Source organism: Columba livia, chromosome 1 (genome assembly GCF_036013475.1).
Source record: "Columba livia isolate bColLiv1 breed racing homer chromosome 1, bColLiv1.pat.W.v2, whole genome shotgun sequence".
In the NCBI taxonomy this organism is placed as follows: Eukaryota; Metazoa; Chordata; class Aves; order Columbiformes; family Columbidae; genus Columba; species Columba livia.
This window is the reverse complement of record NC_088602.1, coordinates 125,184,316-125,206,744: the sequence shown is the minus strand read 5'-3', so window position 1 is coordinate 125,206,744 and position 22,429 is coordinate 125,184,316. Positions and strand designations below refer to the sequence as shown.

The window sequence follows — 22,429 nt, the reverse complement described above, 5'->3', positions numbered from 1 at the left end:
GATTCCAAGCTCCTGCTGCATGTCCGGGTTTTTAAGGCACGTACTGCTACAGAACTACAGAGATTCACAGATACACGTGAGATCATTTGGTGTAGCATACTCATTGCAAGAATAAACTTAGAAGTCCTTAAAATGAAATTTCTCTCCTTTGAATACATATAGCATAAAAATGACTGCATTTTTTTAATCATTAAACTATAAATAAAAATCCATGAAAAATAGGTGTTCCAAAGAGCTACCAAGTGGTTTCTCACGACCCCAGCCATCAGCATTATCTTTTGCAGTGACGTGGGCAGCACAGCTTCCTGGTAATGTAAGAGTTGCCATTAGTATTACCAGTTGTATTTAATGGCTTTGTACTAAATATTTATTAATTAGTCATGGTGGTCAAACTCCGTAATTCTGGAAGCCAGGAATGCTCTGTGAATTCAGCATCGGGGGGCTAACAATTCATTATTGGTAAGTTTGAGCTGCAGAGGTCAGATGTGTAACAGCCAGTGGGACACTCACCAACAAGGCTGATGGCTTCACCTGTGGGATGTGCCCTTACCCTGGGCTGTGACCCCTGCAGGGCTGCCAGGCCACTGATTTACCCAGACTTTCCATCTGAGAAGACAGCACCGTAGAGCCCCCAACCTCACAACCAGCCACTGCAGCCACTGCCCTGATACCTTTCCCTACAGATAAACCCCTCATGCCAGCAGCAGGGCTTGAACAAACTGTGTGTGAGGAACAGGCGTTCTCCAGTGGGGCAGTTCTGCAACAATGGATAACTTCAGCCATGACAATTTTAACCAGCCTGAAAACATGAAGAGGGAGCCACCTGAGCCACCCCTATTCTGTGGTTGCTTTTCCTTCACCATTGTGTTTTGTAACTTGTATTTCTTGCCCTCAGCACTCCTGAAGCCCCTCAAGTAGAGTCATTGATCTGATAAAAATAAACCTCTGGGATCAAGAGAGTAAGTTTCCCCTCACCCTGTTGTTTCTTTTCCCACTGTCAAGCAACTGGACATAAACCTAACAGGGAAGAGAGGATTCAGTATGTAACCTGAAGTACAAAAGGGCTGGAATACTGCAATTAACTTCAATCAAAAAATGCACTTGGACCATGTAAGGTTTAGTGTTTTTTGTTGTTGTTTTTCAAAATACCTTTAATATCAAGCACCAGCTGATCGCTGAGGTATGAACTGATGGTTCCATCCTCATTGAGTCTCCACTTCTGTCTGTCCTTTCCATGTTCAGCCCAGAGCACGACTTTGGCCCCAGGCACATCTCTGCCACCAATGACATCCAGACATGCATTGTTAGCCTAAGGAACGAGATGAGAAGTGAGATCCAGGCCACAAAGCCTCCATTTTGTGTCTGACTTGTGTCTGTTTCAGGCACCAAGTGAACTGCAGCGATGATGCTATAGCTGGTAACAAGCCTGGCAAGTGAGCTCAGAACAGGTTATTCAGCAACTGAGCAGCTGCTTGGTCAAAGGTGGTGTTTGTTACTTTACGTGCTTCTTATGTTATATCATTGGCTTTTTACATTAATAACAGACTATCAAAGGGCAGCATTAATACCAAATCATTTTCTTTGCATATTACTTTTCAGAGAAGTTCTTAACTCTTTAGAGGTAATAAGCTTAAACTTGTGACTTTAGACAGGTTTCTTCTTCCAGGAACACCAGTGCCATTAGACAGATGCGAAAAGTTGTCCAGCTTGCCAAAGCAGACATCGCATCTATCTATACATAGCAAGAGGATGTAGATTATCAGAGTTTTGGTTTAAGATGCATGGAAGAGGCCAAAAACTATCCTGGTGTTAATGCTAGCCAACAGTAGAAGTGAGCAACAGTGAAAGGACTGCAGGTGGTACAAGCCACCCACTTCCAGCAGCCAGCGACTCACCTTGGATTTGAAGAGTCCACGGCAGTAGTGCCAGATCTGGGTATTCTTGCCATTATACGGCGCTGCGCACACTGATGTTGCTCTTATATCTGCCAGGCTTCCAGCGACCGTCAGATATTTACCTTGGGCTTGGTTCTTCACTCTGACGTACACTGCCGGCTGAAACAGTGAGAAGAAAGAGAGTTATAACACTGAGATTAAGAAAGTCAATGTGAGAATGCCTCTCCTCCATCTTATATCAGATTTCTAGGGTATATGTTACAGTTCCAGTTTCAGACAAGGACGTGCAATAATTTTTTTGTTGGAAGAGCAGCAATGGCAGATAGTTGTGGGTTTTGTAAACATTTAAAAAATTATTTATGTCTGTAGAATTAATTGCTGTGATATGCAATTATTTCTAGTTCAGCACATTTCACTCATTCCAAGGCCAGTAAATGGGCTGTACTCCACAAGCATTTTATTCTCAGGACACAAAACTTACTGAGACACGTATTCAGCAACTTCAGCCCTCATCAACTGGAATATATAGCAGGGAAGTTACTCTATTGCTTTTAAACACGCAGGGAAAACACAGTACTAGCTTGGCATCCCCTTTTTACTCAATAAGGAGGTTTTGCAGGGCTACTACAAGGTTCAAGCTTTTTCTCTGCTTTTCACTGATTTTGGTGCAAATGAAGAGCAGTGAGCTACAAAGGGCAGCTCTGCTGGAACCCCAACTCGAGCACAGCTTTTCCTTCTGGGAGTTTTAAATCTCTCTTTTTTCACGTTAAAACAACCCCTAAGGTATAGACAATAAAACCTCTCTCCCACCAAGCATCCATAAACTCATGTGTGTTAGTATAATGTATAGTTATTCTTTACAAGGAAGGGATTATATTATGAAGTCACTGAAGAGAATTTTCCAGCTCAAATTATTTTCGTTATTATTTGCAAAAAACAGAGTCAAAATGGGATCCTTTGGTAGTTACCACTTCCAAAGAATTCTAGGGAGCTGTCAACTTCTTCGACTAAGAAATGACGGGGGAAGGGGAGAAGCAGCTTTTCTTTTCCACTGAGTGGGTGGGACAGGTAATGCATAACTAATGCTGAAGATGATTATTTTTGTTCACTGTAACCCTTCCCCAGTTGAATCTAGTGTTCTAAAAAAAAGTGTCATTTTCCACTAGGTGGAAATGAGTTGTTCTGCGAGAAGCAGAGCTAACAAAAGTCTTTTCCAGTGGAGTTACTGCTCCCATTCCCTACTACTCTCCCCTGTCCTTTTCCTACCCCACTTTGAGTGGTTTGGAGCTTGTGGGTGTCACTGATGACCTGATGCCTCTCGGAAAGGCAGAGCAGCAGAACCGTACCTGCTTTTCTTTGAACGAGGGGCATTGATCTCAGTCTTGCTTCTCCATCTACCTTTCACAAAGCTGCTAAGAACTCTGTGGTTTTGAGACCCAGGTCTTTGAATGAGGTTGGAATGGGCACTACTTGGGGTGAGGCAGAGAGGGAAAACTGGGTGGGGCTACATAAACTTTGCTTCTTTTGGAAATCCAGGCTACAGCACAATAAAATTTGTTCTTGCTTCCATTTATGTTAATTATGAAACAAGCTAATGTAGAATTGGCTCTCTCATTATTATTGTTATACAGCAAAAATGTAAAAATAGAGCATCTATAGAACATGCTAATGAGCCATTCAGAACAACAAAACTTGGCTCCAAGAAACTAGAAATTATTCCCTTTTAGGAGCCTAATATAGATCTCCATAATTGCCACTGGAGAAATTTGCTGCTTCAGTAATCTTCCAGTAGGTCCCTCTGGCTCTCATAATTTGGCCTCATTGAAGGAGTACAATGCACACCATTATACTTAGTGCTAGAACTGGTCCTTGTGCACTAATCCCTGTCCAAAAAAATATTGTCCTCGTACACTGTTACAGTACCTGCTTCATGGGACGAAGGGAGCCAATGGCTTTCCAGCTGCTGTGTTCATTCCAGTTTGAAATCTCACTGGGCTCCAGGAGAATCTGCTTCCCTAAAAAATTACATCCTTCGTATGCAATCCACCTGGATACAGAAAACAGAACACAGAAGACTACATGTTAACCATAGCTAAACTAAACTATGGGCAGTGTTCAGGGCTGTGCTCTTGAAAGCCCCCAAACCTCTCCACACTAGTGCTAATATCAAGCCTGTATTACCGTGGCACAAAATGCCATCAATTTCAGTGGTTTGTGACCTGTTTTGTGTTTGTCTGCCTAAAACTCGTGAACTCCACTTCTTAATTATGAAAGGATCTTGTCCAGTGCTGTCTTTGTTATAATTAAAGCTTTCTGTAGCTATTCCACTTGTCTGAAAACACATACAAAATATTTACTCCAAAACCTATATATTGCCATAACAGACTTTTCCTGTAGCTAACACATCTGAGCCATGGACACAGCAAAATACTTTGTTAACACAGAGTTAAAGCATTGGCACATACAGATCCCTTGTTATCTAGACATCTGCTCCATAGATGATGTGTTGCTGCTTACAAAGGCAGCCTCAGAATCACAGATCGGTTTTGTTTATATCAATAGGCCATTGTTGTGCTGTCAGTGAATCCTAAATGCTTGACTCATTAACTCATCTGAACACAAAGCGAATCCTGGTTTCCCCACGTTACCTGTTTTACAGGTCAGCTGCCAGGAACACTGAGGGATGGCTGCACTCTAAGTCAGTGTAGAAACACCCACTAACAGTGCTCAAAGCGCCTGTAATTTACTTTTCTCCCTATAGTGCATAATTTGGAGAAACTGACAGCTAGCCTCACTCAGGACTCCATGGAGGCTAAAATGTGCCAGCTGTGAACTGCCTTGTGATGAGGCTGTACCACTGTTTCCTCAGATTAAGTCACACCCCTCCTGACCGTTCAGAGCAGCCTGACCGCCACTGCGTGTTCCTTATGTTTCTAACACATTTCTGACCGTTTTCTTATGATGCTTTCTGTGAAGTCACTGAGAATTCACTGTTAACATTCTCTTCAGATCATCGAACAGTCTCACTGGAAATGCAGCTTCTGTTGCTGAAGGAGACATTTATAGGAAACAAGGAGGAGAAGGACTGTTACAGCACTAACCACCTGAAGCCAGGCTGGGCTTCTGACACTCAGTGACTCAGGCAGAGCTCATTTCAGCTTTCACACAACCAGCAGCCTCCACTGTGCCACCTTTCCCACACCTTGGGGGGCCTCAGCCCCCAGCCCCCTCTGCCAAGCCACAGTCCAAGCTTGTGCCATTTCTGACTCAGGTGCTCAGCTGGCTCAGGAAGGATCCTCGTACCTAAGCCTGGCAGCAAGATGCTGTTGCTATGTATACATAAACCTTTGTAATTTGTCTAAGGCTGACAGTAGGCTTTGGAGCAAGAAGCCAAAGAAACCTCTGTATTTGCTTTCCTGAGCTCTTGATCACAGGCAAAGCAAGTAAACCCTCTAGGACATCCCACAGGCTTCCTACGATCACTTGCCACCCTCAACCTTTAAGCCACCTATCTGCAGTGTGGGACGGGAACAGGCCAAGGAGCTCTGCTTCCCAGGGAGCACCACAGGAGCTCAGAGAAAGCCCAGCCTTTCTGCCCTGCCCCTTCCCACAGACAGGGAACGAGCTAACCTGGCTTGGATGCTCACGAATGAGCAGGAAGATGCCAAAGGGCCTGGACCGCTGCACTCACTCTCCCGTGCTTTTCTAGTCCGTGGTCCCAAAGCCACCACCCTTTATTTACAGCCACATGCACAGGCAAAGTGATTTAATTTCCAGTTGCACAGCCCTGATGAGAGGGCAGAGAAAGCTCATAAAGAGATGTTCCCCACTAGGAAACACTTTAGACTGTAACACCTCCACAGGTTTACACACTCCCACCAGAAATAAGTCAGGTGCTCCACACAAAGGCGGCCTTTCCTCCTCCAGACCAGCACAGAGTGCATGGGAAGAGTGGATGCTGTTCTCAGCCTGAAAGGGCAGTTGTTGCGTGCCACACTCTCACCAGGGCACCTCAAGACAACAGCACCAGATGAACACTTTTCTATACATTTTCAGCAAGGGCTCATGATGGAAGTGGCAGAGATGACAGGGACTAGGGTTTCTAGTGAACTGGCAGAGCTTTGTGGGGAAGCTTATATTCACTATGGGCCCACAGCCAAAGTCAACAGCTACTGACTGCTCTTGAAGAAAGGGACGTTCAATTTTTAACCAACCTTTCAAGGAAACGGTTGCGTGAAATTCCTGAAAGAAAACAATCCGTGGTGCTCTGGAGCATTAGCTAGCTTAGGCTTAGCCTTTGTACCAACCTCAAAAAAAAATCAGAGGAGTGCTCAGCAGTGTTGTTACAGATATCCATAGAGGGGCTTGGACTTCTAGGTGGTAGACTTGAGATGTTTGAAAAATTCATCGTTTGAATCACCACACCTAAACTGTGAACAGCCTACACTAAGTTTTTTGCCCAATTAAGTTCAAATTCTGTGTGTTTTTTTGTCATCCCTTAAGACCTCTCAAGAAAATTAAAACTTACAAAGTTAAGAATAAACACAGGAAATGTGAGTTGCATTAGAAGAACAGCAGTGACCAGTTAGTCTCAGTTGCAGGACGAGGCTCTGCAAGTTATTTGTTATTGCTGTGGATGTGGAGGATGAAAATGTGGCTGAGACAGAACACTTGGGAATTTCTCCAAAAGGTAAAGGGGGCAGATGTGGAAGAAGTTAGAAGGTCACTTCTACAGATGTAAAATGGTTTTCACAGAAGACCTTGGGTGTGTGTTCACACTCACAGAGGGGGGTTAAACTAATAACAGAAGAAAATTACTGTTCCAGCTGTCAGAACTGCCCCCAGCTTCTCTCAGAAGTTGCTGCCTCTCTGGCAGCTGATCAGCATGTCAAGCTCCACTGAACCGCTGCAGCGGTTTACATTAAATCACTGCACTTTATAGCTGGTATTTTACAGCTGGTTAATAAAGGCAGTCCAAGTTTACTCTGCCTGTCTTTGTTAAGTCAGCAATCAAAACTTATTTACTTTTGGTTCCTGGCTCAAACAACAGGCTCTATTGTTCATTACCGTATAGGGATAAGAAGACAATTCTTACAGGGAGAAATATACCCTTTGCCCACATTTTTGTTCATTTTGGGTCCTGATAGAAAAAGTGGGTCTAGCATTCAACTGCATTTTTGCATTTTGTATTGTCTCAAAATAGAAATTAGAATGTAAAACACATCCTATGTAAAGAAGCAGTAGTCAGGAGAAAATGCACACTCAGTATTAGTTCCTGTAACGTAAATCTGTCAAGAGTATTTCTCTTATACTTACAATCCACTTCTCACCCATACAGACTGAGTGTAAAAATGAAGGTCCTCATTCAAAACAGAATTGACGGGTTCACTGAAGTGCAGCTCTCTGCCCTTGCAGCATTCCAGAGCGAACAGGCTGATGGAGGGCTCAGCAAAAACCTCAGGGGGAAAGAGAAAAGACAAAGCAAAGTTTTACTAGGAATAGTCCAACTTCAGTTGTTAGGCACAATGCACATATTTGGCCACTTCAGTTTAATTTCCACGTGCTCTTGCGTTAGATCATGCTTCCTTAGCAAATGTAACAGTAAAGAAAAAATGTACATCCACCAAAGCAGCATACAGAGCTGAAACATACTGGATTTATCAGTGGCTTTGCCATCAGAGTATAGTGCCCCACTGACACAGGCCAGACACATGGAGTTGCTTTGAGATGCAGAGGCACCTCTGTTTGAATTTGAAAAAATCTCTTTTTGATCCGATCTGTATTATTAGGGTCTTGATTACTTTTCACAAATGTAGTCTATTTATTTATTGATGTAACAGGTTACAGCAGTAGTTTTCAGGGTGATCTGCAGATCGCACCTAAAGTAGTGAGGTAAATCACAAGTCCATTGTCCATAGACTTCAATTAGCAGCGGTTCACTGGAAAAAATCTTAGAGATCTACAAATTCAAAAAGGTTAAAAACATCAGAAATAAAAACATTCTCAGTGTTTTAACAGACATTCCTATTTTGATTCTGGCAATCTTGAAGAAACAGCGTAATTAGTCTCATCTAGAACTGAAACATTTTTCACTTAATGTCCTTTTCTACAGCCAAGAGATTGCCTATGAAAGGAAATAAAAAGATCAGTTTGCACGAAAATGTGGTACAGCTGTAAGATCAGCAGAAAAGCACAGAAGGAACAGATTTAAATACACAAAGTCTGTGACCTAGTACAAGCAACACTTGTACAATTTTTTAGCATAAGGGAACTTTCCCCATAAGGGAAGTATCACAACCAAAATCATAAGCACTTGTAATTTATATCTTGATGCAGCTGGTAAAAGAGGGAACAGGTCAAAGTAACTGCTTCAATTAGCAGCCTCTCCAGGGAAGGCACCTTGTTCTTAGGAGATGTTACCCCAAGATAGCTGGCCCAGGCAAAAGGTAGGATCTATTCTGCAACAAAGACATGGCCTCAGGTGGAATGAATGAAACAAAATATTGAATTCAAGCTGACACAGGCACCGAGTAATTAAGATAACTTAACTTTCATATTTGAAGAGGCACATGTATTGTAGTGAAGTGTCTCTGAAGAGCTCAGTGGTGATTCAGGGCTTACAAATTTACTGGCACTGACTCTGTGCACTTGGTATGTAGCCAGTTGTTCAAATCCTGCCTCAGAGAAATTGCTTCCCTGTGCCAGGGAAGGGACAGCCAGTGCAGGGACAACGCCAGTTGTGCAACACTCCATGGACAGGGAGCTTGCTGAGACATTTTAAAGAAGAGCAGGGGAGCCTGGAGAGATTTTTAAAGCCCACTGCACTCCTAAAAAACTAATGTTACAAACCAGAAAGAGATTAAAACCCGTAACATTTTTGTTTTGAAATGCCATTTTTCCCACCTGCCTTCTGCTGGATGAGGTGGATCAAATTTACAGTGTGCGTCTAAAGGCTAAAAGCAGACCTAGTGTAGGCAGCTACTTCTCAGGTTGCTGTGCTCAGCAAGGCAGTGTCATCACTCTCCACTGAGACCAGAAGCCGTGTCCAGAACAGGTCCAACGGGGAGAGTTTCCACAAGTGCATTAGTGAGCATGGGAAACGCCATTTGGCATCCTTGTTGCTAGACACCATTACCAAAGCCTACAATTTGTCCTGCTGTTGCAACGTTCAGTACCTTAAGACACAGGGATGCTACACCAGGTTGACCAAGTCATCTGACACAGCATATCCATTTATACGCCAATAATCAGAACAGCAAACTGGTGAAGTCAATTAAAACGACTCTCGCTCTCAGGTGGCTGAGACTGTTTGAACCTAATGGGCCTGAGAAAGCCCCGTCTGGTTTCTCAGAGCCCCAGGCTGCTGGTGCACAGCACATAACGCCATCTGTGACACACACACACACACAACCCATCACAAGGACTGATACCACCTTTCCAGTGAGACCTCAGAAGGACTCCACCAATCTTGGCACAGATGTGAAGCACAGCAAAAAGAAAACACGCTGCTGTCTCAAGCGCTGAAGCTCCCCTATTTCCATAACCATATATAGAGCAATGAGCTGATCACTCAGTTTATGTATACCGTTTTACACCAACAGCTGGCAGCAGTGTCTTGGCCTGGCTTTTTTCTCTGATTTTGTTTTCATAGCTCCATGAAAACTATCAACAGTAAAAACCAAGGTTTTGAGGCTATGCTGTTACACTTACTACAGAGGCATCTTGCTTCCAACCCTTCCTTGCAGAACGCTGAGAGGCCCTTTCACCCATTTTCAGGCTGAAGAGTCATCACTGACAGATAAGTGTGAGCCTTGACAGGACCAGCTTTCTTCACCGAGGCCCAATCCTGACAGGCCAGAGAGGAACAGGGCTCTCCAGGAGCCAGAGGAAAAGCAACTGGGCTGAGAACACAAGAGGGGGCAACCTCAGACTGTGGGGTTGCTTTAGGTGGACCCCAGTCCCCAGTTTTGAAAGATGAGCTAAAGACATCTACATAGTAAGTTTGCAGATGATTCCAAACTGTGCGGGAGTGTTGATCTGCTGGAGGGTAGGAAGGCCACAGAGAGGGATCTGGACTGGCTGGAGCGTTGGGCTGAGGCCAACTGGCCAACTGTATGAGGTTCAACAAGGCCAAGTGCTGGGTCCTGCACTTGGGTCACAACAACCCCAGGCAGTGCTACAGGTGTGGGGAAGAGTGGCTGGAAAGCTGCCTGGCAGAGAGGGGTTTGGGGGTGTTGACTGAGAGCTGACCAAACATGAGCCAGCACTGTGCCCAGGTGGCCAAAAAGACCAACAGCATCCTGGCTTGTATTGGGAATAATGTGGCCAGCAGGACTAGAGAAGTGATTGTGCCACTGTACTCAGCACTGGTGAGGCCCCACCTTGAATCCTGTGTTCAGTTTTGGGCCCCTCACTACAAGAAAGACATTGAGGTGCTGGAGAGAGTTCAGAGAAGGGCAACGAAGCTGGTGATGGGTCTGGAGCACAAGTCTGATGAGGAGCAGCTGAGGGAACTGGGGCTGTTCAGCCTGGAGAAAAGGAGGCTGAGGGGAGACCTTATCGCTGTCTACAACTACCTGAAAGGAGGTTGTAGCCTGGAGGGTGTTGGTCTCTTTTCCTGAGTAACAAGTGATAGAAGAGGAAACAGCCTCAAGCTGTGCCAGGGGAGGTTTAGATTGGATATCAGGAAAAAGTTTTTCATGGAAAGGGCTGTCAGGCATCGGAACAGGCTGCTCAGAGAAGTGGTGCAGTCACCATCTCTGGAGGTGATTAAAAGGTGTTAGGATGAGGTTCTTGGGGACATGGCTTAGTGCTAGAGTTAGGTTATGGTTGGATTCTGTGACCCTGAGGGTCTCTCTTCCAACTTAAATGATTCTACAATTCTGTGATTTACCCACAACTGCCAAGTCATTGCCATCTCTAGGTCAGGATTACCTTAGCTTCCTTTCATAGTTATTTCAAGGAAAACACCTGAAATGTCATCCTTTGGGGAAAGCTTGCCAATTGAAGAATGACAAAGCACTTAAATAATTACTTAACCTGATCTTTGTGCATTGAGGAACTAATTGCCTTGCTCAAACCAGTACCAATGAAATTTCAAGAAGTTTTGCTTGTCCTGTTTTTTAATGCCACTGTCCATGGAGAAACTTGAAGAGATTTAATATATTCAAGAGGCCGGTGATTAAGGAAGGCTATATTTACACAGCATTTCAAGGATAAGCAGCCTTGTGAACTGTTAAATACAGTGATATTCTTTACTTAACAGGTGTGGTAGTCTATGGCTAGTACAGCATGCGATGCCATGAACATGACACTGCTTTTTTCCTCTCCACACTGTGATTTCAGAGGCTGAACAGTAGGCCAAGGCAATCAACTCAACGAAAACCTCTCACACAGTTCAACTCAGCTCAGGTTTTCCCCTCAGTGACTTCCACCTGTTTTTAGCAGAGAGAACTTGTGCACCACAAATTTTTCACAATTCAGAACAGAGTTTCACAATTCAGAACGCTTTACCAGTTCAGAAAAAGGTGAAGTGTTTGATATTAAAGAAAAATCAGTGCAAGATGAGCTTCCTTTCAAATGCCTTTTGTTTGCAGCACAAAGCTTAGGTGCTTGATCTACTGAAAGGCAACAGCGTACAGACACAAGGCAGCTAACGAAAAGGTGCTACAACTGAAAATCAAGCGCACAAGGGAATTTGCATGCATGCTCTTAAATACAAACAATTATTGTTTTAGCTATGGATAACACAGATAATTTTTTCATAACGAATTTTGTGAAAATTATTACTTTCTCTCTTTTGAGGAGGACTCACCCCAAATTATAATTTTCCTTACACCTTTTTTTGCAAACTTAGATGGGAAAGCCTAATAAAGCCAAGACAAGAAATCCACAGGGCTGGACTAAAGCGTGCCTGTAACCCAGTAATGGCCAGGGCTGGTGCACTTCCCCACTTCACATCCCCACTGACCTGTTGCTATGCAAAGAGCATTTGTCAGAGCCTCAACTGGAGGAGCCTCCACAGCTGTATTACAACATCCTTGGGAAAAATCTTTACTCTTCAGTCTTGGCTAACTCCTCATTTGCAACTGTCTTTACTGAAGCTGCACTCGCCAGGCTACTCCCTTCAGTGTGGGATGGACTCCTGGCTGAGGGAGAGAAGCACAGCGCTGGGCGGCAGGAACACCCACACTCCGGACACAGCTACACAAAATGACTCATTGCCTGACCCTGGGAAACACCGATTAATATTTTGTATCTGGTTTCATTATTTCCCCTCACTGGAATGCTGGAGAGATTAGTTAACACCTGTGTTTAACTTAGAAAAGATAATCAATATAGAAATACAGGAATTATCATGATTGTGCAGTGCAAAGGTAAGGAATGCCTCAAAAGAAAAGGGAAAAAAAAACCAAAAGGGTGTCATACAGCCTGCAACCCAGATCTCATTTTTGTTTTTAGAAACTATAAGAGTGGTTTAACTTTAGGCCTGAAGTTGACATTTCAGAAGGAAAGCTAATTGCTCACTGCAACAATCCTGGATACTCTTGTCCACGTAAGTCACGCCAAATATTACAGGGAGTTTAAGAAAAAAACATGCTTGAGAAAAGGCAGCACATTCCTGTTTTTAAGAACATCTTGTCATGGTTTCTATTCCAAAAGCTTAACCTCTTCAAGCAACAAACACTGGGCAAAAGCCTCAGTGAGCAACCCTGGCCCTGCAAGTGACCCAGTTGACTTCACCCACTTTCCTGACACCAGGCGAGTGCCCATACTTTCCTTTTCATGAATTCATGGCAACGCAAAAGGCAAGTCCTTGCTGGTGCAGGCACAGATACTTGCACCGCTGCAGCAAATGCAGCACCCCCTAACCCATCCTACGCTCTTACCTGCCCACAGAGTGGCTATTAACAACACCAGCATGTTTGATCCACAAGCATTTACTGAAGAGTGCTTTGGGATTTTTAGATGAAAGGAGATGATGAGAGACAAGTTACATTAGTTCACATGTTCCTAACACTACTAAAGTTAAGTGTGTAACTGCCTGTTCACTTGAATACTTTCTAGCGTATTTTCCCCACTCATAAGACAGTACACAAAAAGGAGTCATTGGTCTTTTAGAAGCATTCCCCTTTCCATTAGGGAGGAGGCCACGTCACATGTCGCTTTTCAACACGCCATCTAGATTAATACATGGGTATTGCGATACTATTTTTCTTCCCAGAATATCAAAACCTAATGACATTATTTTCCCATTATCAAGGTACAGATATGTTTTGTTCTTTCTTTGTATCCTCTTATTAATATATAGCTTTTCCTAAACGCTCCCAGAAGAACAAAACTGTCCAGCTTGAATTGGAGTGAAATGGTACAGCAGCAGAAAAAATACAGGCATGGTCTCCTAAAGATTTAGTTTGAATATTATACACTTCTGAGAATAAACCAAGATGGGAAAGAGGTTCCTAGAAATAAGGAAACACCTTCCCCACTCTCCTCACAAACCTACCTAACTTCACTTTGCTGCTTCCTGAACAAACAGTAGAGGAAACTGTTTGCAAAGATGTGCTTAAGTCCTCTATGATACTAGTGCATAATAAATGGGAAAATAACCAAAGTGGAACCATGTTAATTTGAATTTCTTGACAAATAGGTGATTGTGTGTGTGGAAGGGGTAGGGGGTAGCATGCCATACTTAAATAATGACAACTTTACTTTTCAGCAAAGAACACATAAAACACCCCTCCAAGAAGTAAAGGTTAGAACAAAAGCAAGCCAACCTAAAATACTGTCATCACAGTGAAGAAATCAGACCACTGCTAGCCTGTTTTCTTATCCAAATTCATTTTGCATTACCCTGAAAGTTCTGGGCTTTCTTCTATATGAATTGGGCCAACTCAGTGATTTAGAATGAGATTTTTCATTTGGTTACATAGTTAAGCTCAAACAAGCAAACTATATTTCCGGCAATTTTCAAACTGAAAACTCAGAAGCTTACTTTCCTAAAAAAATAATAATAATTAAAAAAAATCCTTAGTTTTTTTCATTTACAACATTTACCATGTTTGTTTGCATCAAAGCTGTGTTTTTCAGAGAACAAACTATTGCCTCAAATCCTTTCCTTATCTTCAATTAGTTGATCTATTTTTTAAAAATATCAGTCAATCTTTGCAGAATTTCTGAGCTGTTCAGTTTAGATTAAGGCATTACTGTTACCTTACTCTGTCACAAAAGTCCTACTGCCACCTTAGTGTTGTTCCATCAGGTCACAAAAGCACACCCATGCTGTGAAGAAGCACTACACACACCTAACTTCAGTACTCAAACTCTCCTTCCAAAATGGAGAGACCAGCAATCTCACGGCAGCTGACAACATCCAAAAAGCCCCTCAAAGTTGATAAAGATTTAAAACGAAAACTCAGAAAGTTACACTGAAGGTATTGCTACATGCAGTGACAAACAACATTGCTAAATGTTCCTTTCAGTGACCAGAACAGACAGGAACAGAAAGGGCAGCTTGATTCAGGGTCAGATGCAGAGATCAGCATGGAAGCCCAGCCAAGCTGTGCATCCCGCAGGTGTCAGTGGCCTGCGCTGACTGCTGTGCTTCACAGCTGCTTTGGAGTTAGCCCCACACAAAGAATCTTATATTCTTACACACATCCCACATATAAAGGCCCAGAGTTGGCGCTTCACTCAGCTGTACAATATCAAGGTTACATATAGTTAATTATCGTTACAATCTTGCAAATCAGAAGGGGAATACTCAGAACCTGTGTCCTCATTTCCTCCAGCAGATTAGTTCTCTTATCCCCAAACGACTGGCTGAAACAATCTGCTTCTAAAATATACAGCTGGACCTCACCTACATCAGTCAAGGGATCTGGACTGTTTTCAAAGGCTTGTAATGAGCTAGCCTTAGGAGTCCTTTGTACTACTAAAAGCATTTTTTTTCCCCTTTGCAAGTGCCACACATGGGCCCATACTTCTAGTCAACATCTGGGACACAGAAACCTCACACAGCGAAGCAACACACAGCTCCCCGCAGCGTGAGAGTCCTTCCAACAGTGACACTTGCAGCAAATAGATCTCACTTAAAGGAGTGCACAAAGGAGACGGTGCACATTCAGGGCAAAACATTTTCCCTCTTACATTTGAGCTATCGAGATACACACCTTAGGTCCGAAACTGGGCTGGTATTTAGAGCTGAACAATGGAAGGGGCTCGCAATGTCACAACTGAATTCAATACAGCTCTGCAAAAATTCCACTTGGGAATATGCTCACTGCTCTAGTGAATGAGCTAACAGAAATATCTTGTAATAAAAAGGGCTCTGTTCCAAGAACAGTGCCTTGCGGACAATGCACAGAATTAGCTACGGCTGTTTCTGACCACCGACCAAACTCACTGCTGCTGCATGCTGAACATCACGTCTGTGCTGCACAACGCCTGCAAGCACCATCACACAGCGTTGTGGGCCGATGAGGGCATTTCTATTTGTAAAGCAGGTGTGGTTCAATAGCATCTTACGCCATTTAGTGCCTGAATTTTGTGAAATACAAGGCCTCCTATTTGCAAAGGAGGAACTGAACTAAGAGGCGCTGGGCACTTAGCACAGGAAGATGTGTGTAAGCATCCCACATGCAGCCTGCCAAACACGCTTCTCCCAGGGCTTGGCCCTCCATAATCATGGGCTGCCAGTAGCTTCCTACAGTGCCAAACTGCAGTTACTTCCCTGTGAGATTACAGGCTGGGGGATTTGGAGGAGACCTACCATTTCATGTCAAAACTTCGCTCTGATTTAGCAGAGCGCAGTCCAAAAGCCTAACGTGAAAAAGAGTTCGTTAATCTGAAAACCAGGCTCTCAGCAGATGGGAAGCTATAGCTTCACTGAAGTCACTCTATCTATGTAACCCAGTGTGAAGACCAGCTTTGAAACCTGAGCTGTACATCCTTCCCACCACACCCACAGCTGCTTTTTTTTTTTTTTAATCCGTTCACAAATAGGAAAAAGGACATTAATACTTGAAGAAAAATGAATTGAGCCATCTTAACATCTAGTTTCTTAATAGTTACATGGAAGGACAGACGTCACATAGACTGTGTGTGTGTGATCAGGGAAGGAGGAAGGGTTTTAGAGAAGTTGGTCAGTGCTAGAGAGGCATGGGCAGAACAGCCACTTGCTTCTCTTTTACTGAGTTAGCATTACGGGCAGCTAATCTTCTATGCTCTTGCATACCAGAATACTGGGATATAAGACAAAAGCACAGACATGACAGCAAGACTCCAGAGACCCATGTCCTGTATGCAGGGTTACAAAGTTGTAAATATCTTCTACTGGATAGCACAATGCATTCCTGTCTAACCTCCTGACCACAGAGGACCTTGTATCTCACCTTACTGCTACAATAGGTCACTTGACTGCAAGTTGAGTGCTTGGGTAGCACAACCAACGTGACCTGAAAGTCACACAAAGACTATATATACACATGTAATAAGTACTTATCATGTGTCTCAGAGGTCACCAAGAGCAAAGATGGCCACATGAGCTTTGGACTGGACTATGTGATGTGTCATACACAGCTCAGGCCACATGTGTGGGTATATTACACCACTTTATTGAACTGTGATTTGAGATGCCATTAGGAGGTGAAAAACCTTTTAAATATTTCTGTAAAACAGTAAATTAAAAAGATTATGGCAAGTATATGCTACCTTATAATTTCAATTTTCATGTCTTCTGTGTGTAGTTTGCTTTAAGACAGAACTTTCGCTGTGGGCCTAACAAAAGAAGTCCCACATGCTTAGACAACGTGACAAAATCCACATCTCTCTGCGTACTAAGCTTGCTGAACTGTATAATACTGGTCAGAAAAATGCCAACCAGTACAACTCGTACTAAAGAGAACAACTTGGAGCCCAGAACACCCAAGAGCATGCGCCTACAATTGACCACATGCATGCACGCACGCAGCCTGGCTTGATCCTAAACCAAAAAATCCCATAAGCCGAGAAAACAAACTTCACTCTTTTCCCCGAGTGGGAGTCTGTTTAGTGCAAGCACTTGCTTCAGATATCTGACTAGGAAAAGAGTTCCAAAACTTTTTTTTGTTTGTTTGTTTCCCAATAAAGTCCTTACATATTGAATAGGCTTGAGGGATTTGATTGTAGCGGTCGGGCAGCCACAGGAACTGAGGTCAACGTAGAGGCCTTCTTCCAGCACACAGTGATTGTCAGCGATTTCCCCTTGGTAATACAAGAGCCAACTGCAAGAATAATTAACAGAAAAGATTAGCTGCTTTAGCTGCTTATTAACAGTAAGGGGTTGTTGTTTTTTGTTTTTTTGTTTTTTTTTTTTTTCAAGATTTAATATTTGCTAGGGAAATGAGGAATAACAAATTTGTTTGTTCTTGTTAAGCTTAAAAGTAAGGCGGCTTGAAAGGCTATGCAACATAGCAACCAAAGCAGCAAAATCCAATCATGTGGTACAGAAATCTCCGTTCCAGAGTCAAACGACGCAAGTGGAATGCAGACACTTTTACTGTACCAAGTTCTGAAAATCTGGAATAAATTCTAACTGGAGTTAACAAAAAGAATCACAGTAATTGTGCAAACTTCCCCCAGGGAAAGCAAAATGCATACTACCCAAAATCAACGACAGGACAACAGTTACTGAGATGCATTGCAAGACAAAGCGTCTAAAACATGATGGAATATGATGGGTGTTATGCACTTTCAGCTGCCTGAAATTTAGCAGCGTTTATAAAAATTTTCATTTTACTTAAAATGGTGGCATGTAAAACAACAGACTTACCATCCACGAAGAACCTTAAAAGAACATGGTATGAATGATGTAAAATCAGAAACTTCTGCTGTGAAATCTATACATGCTCCTTGGAAATGTGTATTACTGAAAGCTTTGAGCTACAAGAACAAAACAAAACAAAACCAATGACTCGTAGGAAAACTAACACATTATAATTAATGTAAACAGAGAAGTGCTCTTAGAGAAGTATCCATTCAATTCACAAAGATACAATAAATAGAATGAATTCTCATTTAAGGAATCCTTTACAGCTGCATTATTTTTAGAAAGATCAAGTGTTTTATCGTCTCTGGGACCGGTACAGGATGCTTCCCAGTGGTGTCAAGCATAAGTTCAACTGCAGCAGGAGAGGGCCTAGAGAAAAAGAGAAGGCTAGGACTGAGGATGTTATCTTCCATCTGAAGTACCCCTGAACTGCAGCTCAGTCTTCCTAACGTTCAGCAATCCAGTGTTCAAAACAGGATGGAGAAGTGTTGGTCAAAAGCTACCTACTGTTGACAAAGTGCCTTGCAATCTTCTGTGACCACAGTGATCACAGGTAGCTTCCCATTTAAAAACTAGCAGGAGAATTTCTGGGGAAATTTGGCACAGCCTGGTAGATGCACCAGGAACTTGTGCAGTTCAGCAAAGCTGTTTTTACAGGTCATGGTGAAGAACTTCAAGCCCCATTGAACCATATCCCACCAGTAAGATGTAAGATGATCAACTCACTCTGAAAAAGCAATAAAGTTGAAGCGTTGCAGTAACAGAAAAAAAGAGGAAAAAAAGTCGTATGATATATAGCCTATGACCTATAGCAAAGTCACCTAGAATTCTGTACCCTTGGGCCGCCACTGTGTAACTGAGGTGAATTTTGCCTTAAAGCCTGAAAGAGAGACTGGAAAAGAATGAAAAATGTAACTGTATCAAGAGAACAGCTCATATTCTGTAACAGAAGAAAAACACGATGGCTGTTGCAAGAGCTGCTTTCCCCTTCATGCCCCAAATCGCCCTACCTTCCTGCCAAAGAAAATAAATCAAATGCTTTTGCCAGTACCAAGCAGGAGGGCCAAATATGAGTATCAGCAAATGATTTTATGGAAAAGCTCAGTCTATGTTTTTAAAAGAAATGAATATGTTTCCTGTTAGAAAGAACAAGAAAGGCCTAACCTGGTCTTGCACACTGTAACTGCAAATTGGAGAACGCAAATCTGGTACAATATCATGAATAAAGGGTAACTGACTTTTCTGTAAATATAATTGCTACATCACAAAGTATCTATTTAAGCTGTAATTGTATGGTATTTTCTAACCACTTATCTCAAATCTCTTTATAAACTAATATATATATACACACACTGTCTTTCATAGGTCAGATGCTACGCAAGGCTTTTAAAAGAATGATAACTCATTTTTATACAGAATACATCTAATAATGAAAGATGGTGTTAATTTGACAAAAGGTGGGGTGAAGTGCTGATTCCTCAGTGAAAACATGCATATCTGCAGTTAGTCTCAAACTGCAGCTCTCTCTACTTTGTCAGTGTTTGACATTACTATATGAAGTTTTGCTTCCTGAAAAGTCAATGGAAGCATTTTAAAATACAAGTTATAGCAGCAATTATCTCTGCTTCCTAAATCATCTGTATAAGTCAGCTGCTATTGAAAGAGGCTTTGTTCTTGCTTGGCAAAACTGAGCTTTATTTTTAATGAATAAAATGAATGTCTTTTTGGAGTTGGTGATTTCAGCCATTCTTATGTTATATGTACTTTGTTTACTAGGGAGCCTGGCAGGAAGAAAAGGTCAGGGGAGTTACTGAGACATTTAAGAAAGTGTAATTGCTTTTCAATTTTTGATTAGCAACTAAAACCAGGATTGAAAAAAAGACACACTCTCAAAGAGTGAAAACAGCTCCCTTAGCTCAGACATATGTTTATTAAAGGTGGGAGAATGTATAATCATTCAAAATAACCAGTATATGGGGCTTTTGGTCAAACATTAGGATGCATAAGGATTTGCCAGCTCATAAGCACCATGTTTATGAGTTCCAAACTAAGAGACTGTTCACACATGAAAACTTTTATTTAACTTTGAATGGGAATATTTTTGTATTTATCCAAAAGACTGTCCTTTCCTTATCCTAAACGATGAAACGTCTTTCCATAAAAACTTACTCAAGTATTTCCTGTCCTAAAAGAACTGTAGCAACATGAATGATATTCCTCCTTCCCCAGCTTTAGGGCAAAATCCTATGAAAATCGGTGTAGTGATAAGTCAGGGCAGTATTTTTTGAAAATGGCATTAAGATTTCTGTATATGAAGGTGACTGTGCAGATACACACACAGAGGTGTTTGGTTTTTTTTTCCCCACATATCACTGGAAATAAAAAAAAAAAAAACTGTAAAAGCACAATTTATTGAAACTTCCAAGGTTTAAATTGACCTTAAATGTCTGCAAAACTGGATTAAATCACTCAAGAATAGTTTTTGGGAGATCCTGAAAAAGTAGGAGGGTTGAAGACAGAGAGAAAATTATCTTAACTGTTTGGATCCCACTGTTCTCCTCTGAGTTGGTTATTTTATCTCGTATCATTTACCAAGGCCTTACTGTGAACATACTTGCCAGTGTTTGAATTTGGCTGCAAACTACCATATGAATAGGTCTGGCAGGAAATCAGTGTTTAAGACTAAAATAATACACCAATTATGTCTTCAAACAGGAAACATTTCCTGTAGTCCTGGGTTAATAATAAAACCGTAGAACTAGAATACTTGTAGAAAAAGAAGGGTGTGGTCAACCTGCTAACTAACACAATGTATTTCCCATGGCCCTACAGCTATTGTAGCCATCAAACAAGAAAGAACAAAATTGTGTCCAGATGACAAAATTCTGAAGTTTGAACAAACAACCATTGAACTCTAAAGTCTCTTGAGTCTGAAAAAAATGTCATGTTTCTTGAAACAAAGTTTTCCAAATTTGCTTAATTAAGAGCATGTCATAGAGCACTATAACCACTTAGAGCCTCACCCATGCTAGCATCACACTCCAGGGTAGAAAAAATAAATCAAACAACTAATGCAGGAAGGCAGGAGAGCCCTGTAGGGACAGAACATTGCAGGAAACACAGACCATCCTTGGTAATGAGCAGAAACGCTTAGAGAAGGTTTCTGGTTTTGAAAGATACCACAAAGGTACATTAATAGACATAACCTTGTAAGACAGCAACCGAAAGTGCAAAGCCCCAAACTACCTTGTTCTTGAGACTAAAAGTGAATTACAGGGACCTCTTTCTCCTTATAAGTTGTCACCAAGTCAGACACAATTTCCAGGGAAGTAGTTATCATAGAAGAAATTTATCACGGCTATGTTATAATCATGATGTGTTCAGTTACGGTTATTTGTTACTGTAAGGAAAAGGGAAGCACGGAGCAAGTCGTGTCTGCTGCTACACGATTGAGAGACTATGAAAAGCAGAGCTACCAGCATTCGAGACTGAAAAAACCCAGCTTCCCCAGTTGATGCATCTGCAGGTTTGAAGCATGCAGTTCAATTTTTTGCAGTTTATACTTTCTTCTTCACCTCATACATAAACAAGATAGCGACACATCAGATATAACGCAAAATAATGGAAAAAATATATGCCACAAAGGATGAATGCATGTAACAGCAAATTTCCAGAAACAGGAAGGAAAGAAGAGGAAAATAAATAGCTACAATGGCCCAAAGTCACTCAAAACCTACTGAACAGCTTGCATTTTTCAGAACAGAATACCAAAAGGTATGATCTGGAATAAAAGCAAAAAGTAGAACATTAGCAAACTTAATGTTTATATATCTACTTCTTTCCTCCATCAATGCTCTACTGTCTGGAGATGATAATAATGAGATATCATCTTAAGTAACAAAGCAAGACATTCAACATTACCTGTATTTAATTATTAAACATATTTTAGTACTAGAGACTGTTACATAATGTCAACATACCAAATGTGGAGGCTCACTCGTTCCAAGTGGTTCCTGCAGTAATAAATACATATACATGCATATAAGTAAAGGAAATTAATTACAATTAGTTTCCTAGAAGACATGTCAAGTTCCTGAAATTTGTTAATTACAAACTTCCCATGCTCTTGGCACAGTTCTCCTCCCCAGCCCCTGCCATCAGCTACCTGTGAGCTCACAACTACCTGCCTGACTGTTCAGTCCTTTTTCACAGAGAGAGCTTCCATCAGCATTATTAGTTCACATAACATGGATTAGAGCCCATGTAAATGTCTATTTATTTTTGAGTCTACTTGTTGAAAAAAGACAGAATTAAAAACAACAGAATACTGGGATGCCTCTTTCAACACATTGTTAAGGAAAGTTTCTATTTCCTAACAATGTGCTCTTCGAAATAAGGTTAAATGTTTGTTCCTTCCCTATTTTCACTGCAGCAGTATCGTTTACTACACACTCATTACTGAGGATTGCCTTTGTTTTGCATTATAGTTTTGACAGCCCTGGCACTAACCTATTTGGGCAAGTTGCACTACCCTGGACTTAGTGATGGATTAAAAATATTTCCTATCTTTATTCACTGGGTGTATTACAGATATTTTAGCATAAAAATGAGGGGGGAACAAACCTCTATTATACAACAACAATATGGGCCAGAAATTCTGAAGTATTTTTATATCTATTATCAATTCGGCATTATAAATTACTATATTTTAAGGCAAATTAAACTT

General features: G+C 41.8%; 1 protein-coding gene across 1 annotated transcript in view; it reads right to left on the bottom strand.

Moving 5' to 3' along the window:
- Positions 1–22,429, bottom strand: part of CRYBG3 (crystallin beta-gamma domain containing 3) — a 94,192-nt gene that overhangs the window by 2,470 nt on the left and 69,293 nt on the right. The window contains exons 15-21 of the mRNA XM_065076659.1: positions 21,684–21,716; positions 17,707–17,816; positions 17,032–17,158; positions 7,212–7,351; positions 3,819–3,942; positions 1,896–2,054; positions 1,150–1,309 (exon numbers count right to left, since the gene is read on the bottom strand). Coding sequence (XP_064932731.1) covers positions 1,150–1,309; positions 1,896–2,054; positions 3,819–3,942; positions 7,212–7,351; positions 17,032–17,158; positions 17,707–17,816; positions 21,684–21,716 — 853 coding nt within the window. The remainder of the gene's footprint in view (positions 1–1,149; positions 1,310–1,895; positions 2,055–3,818; positions 3,943–7,211; positions 7,352–17,031; positions 17,159–17,706; positions 17,817–21,683; positions 21,717–22,429) is intronic.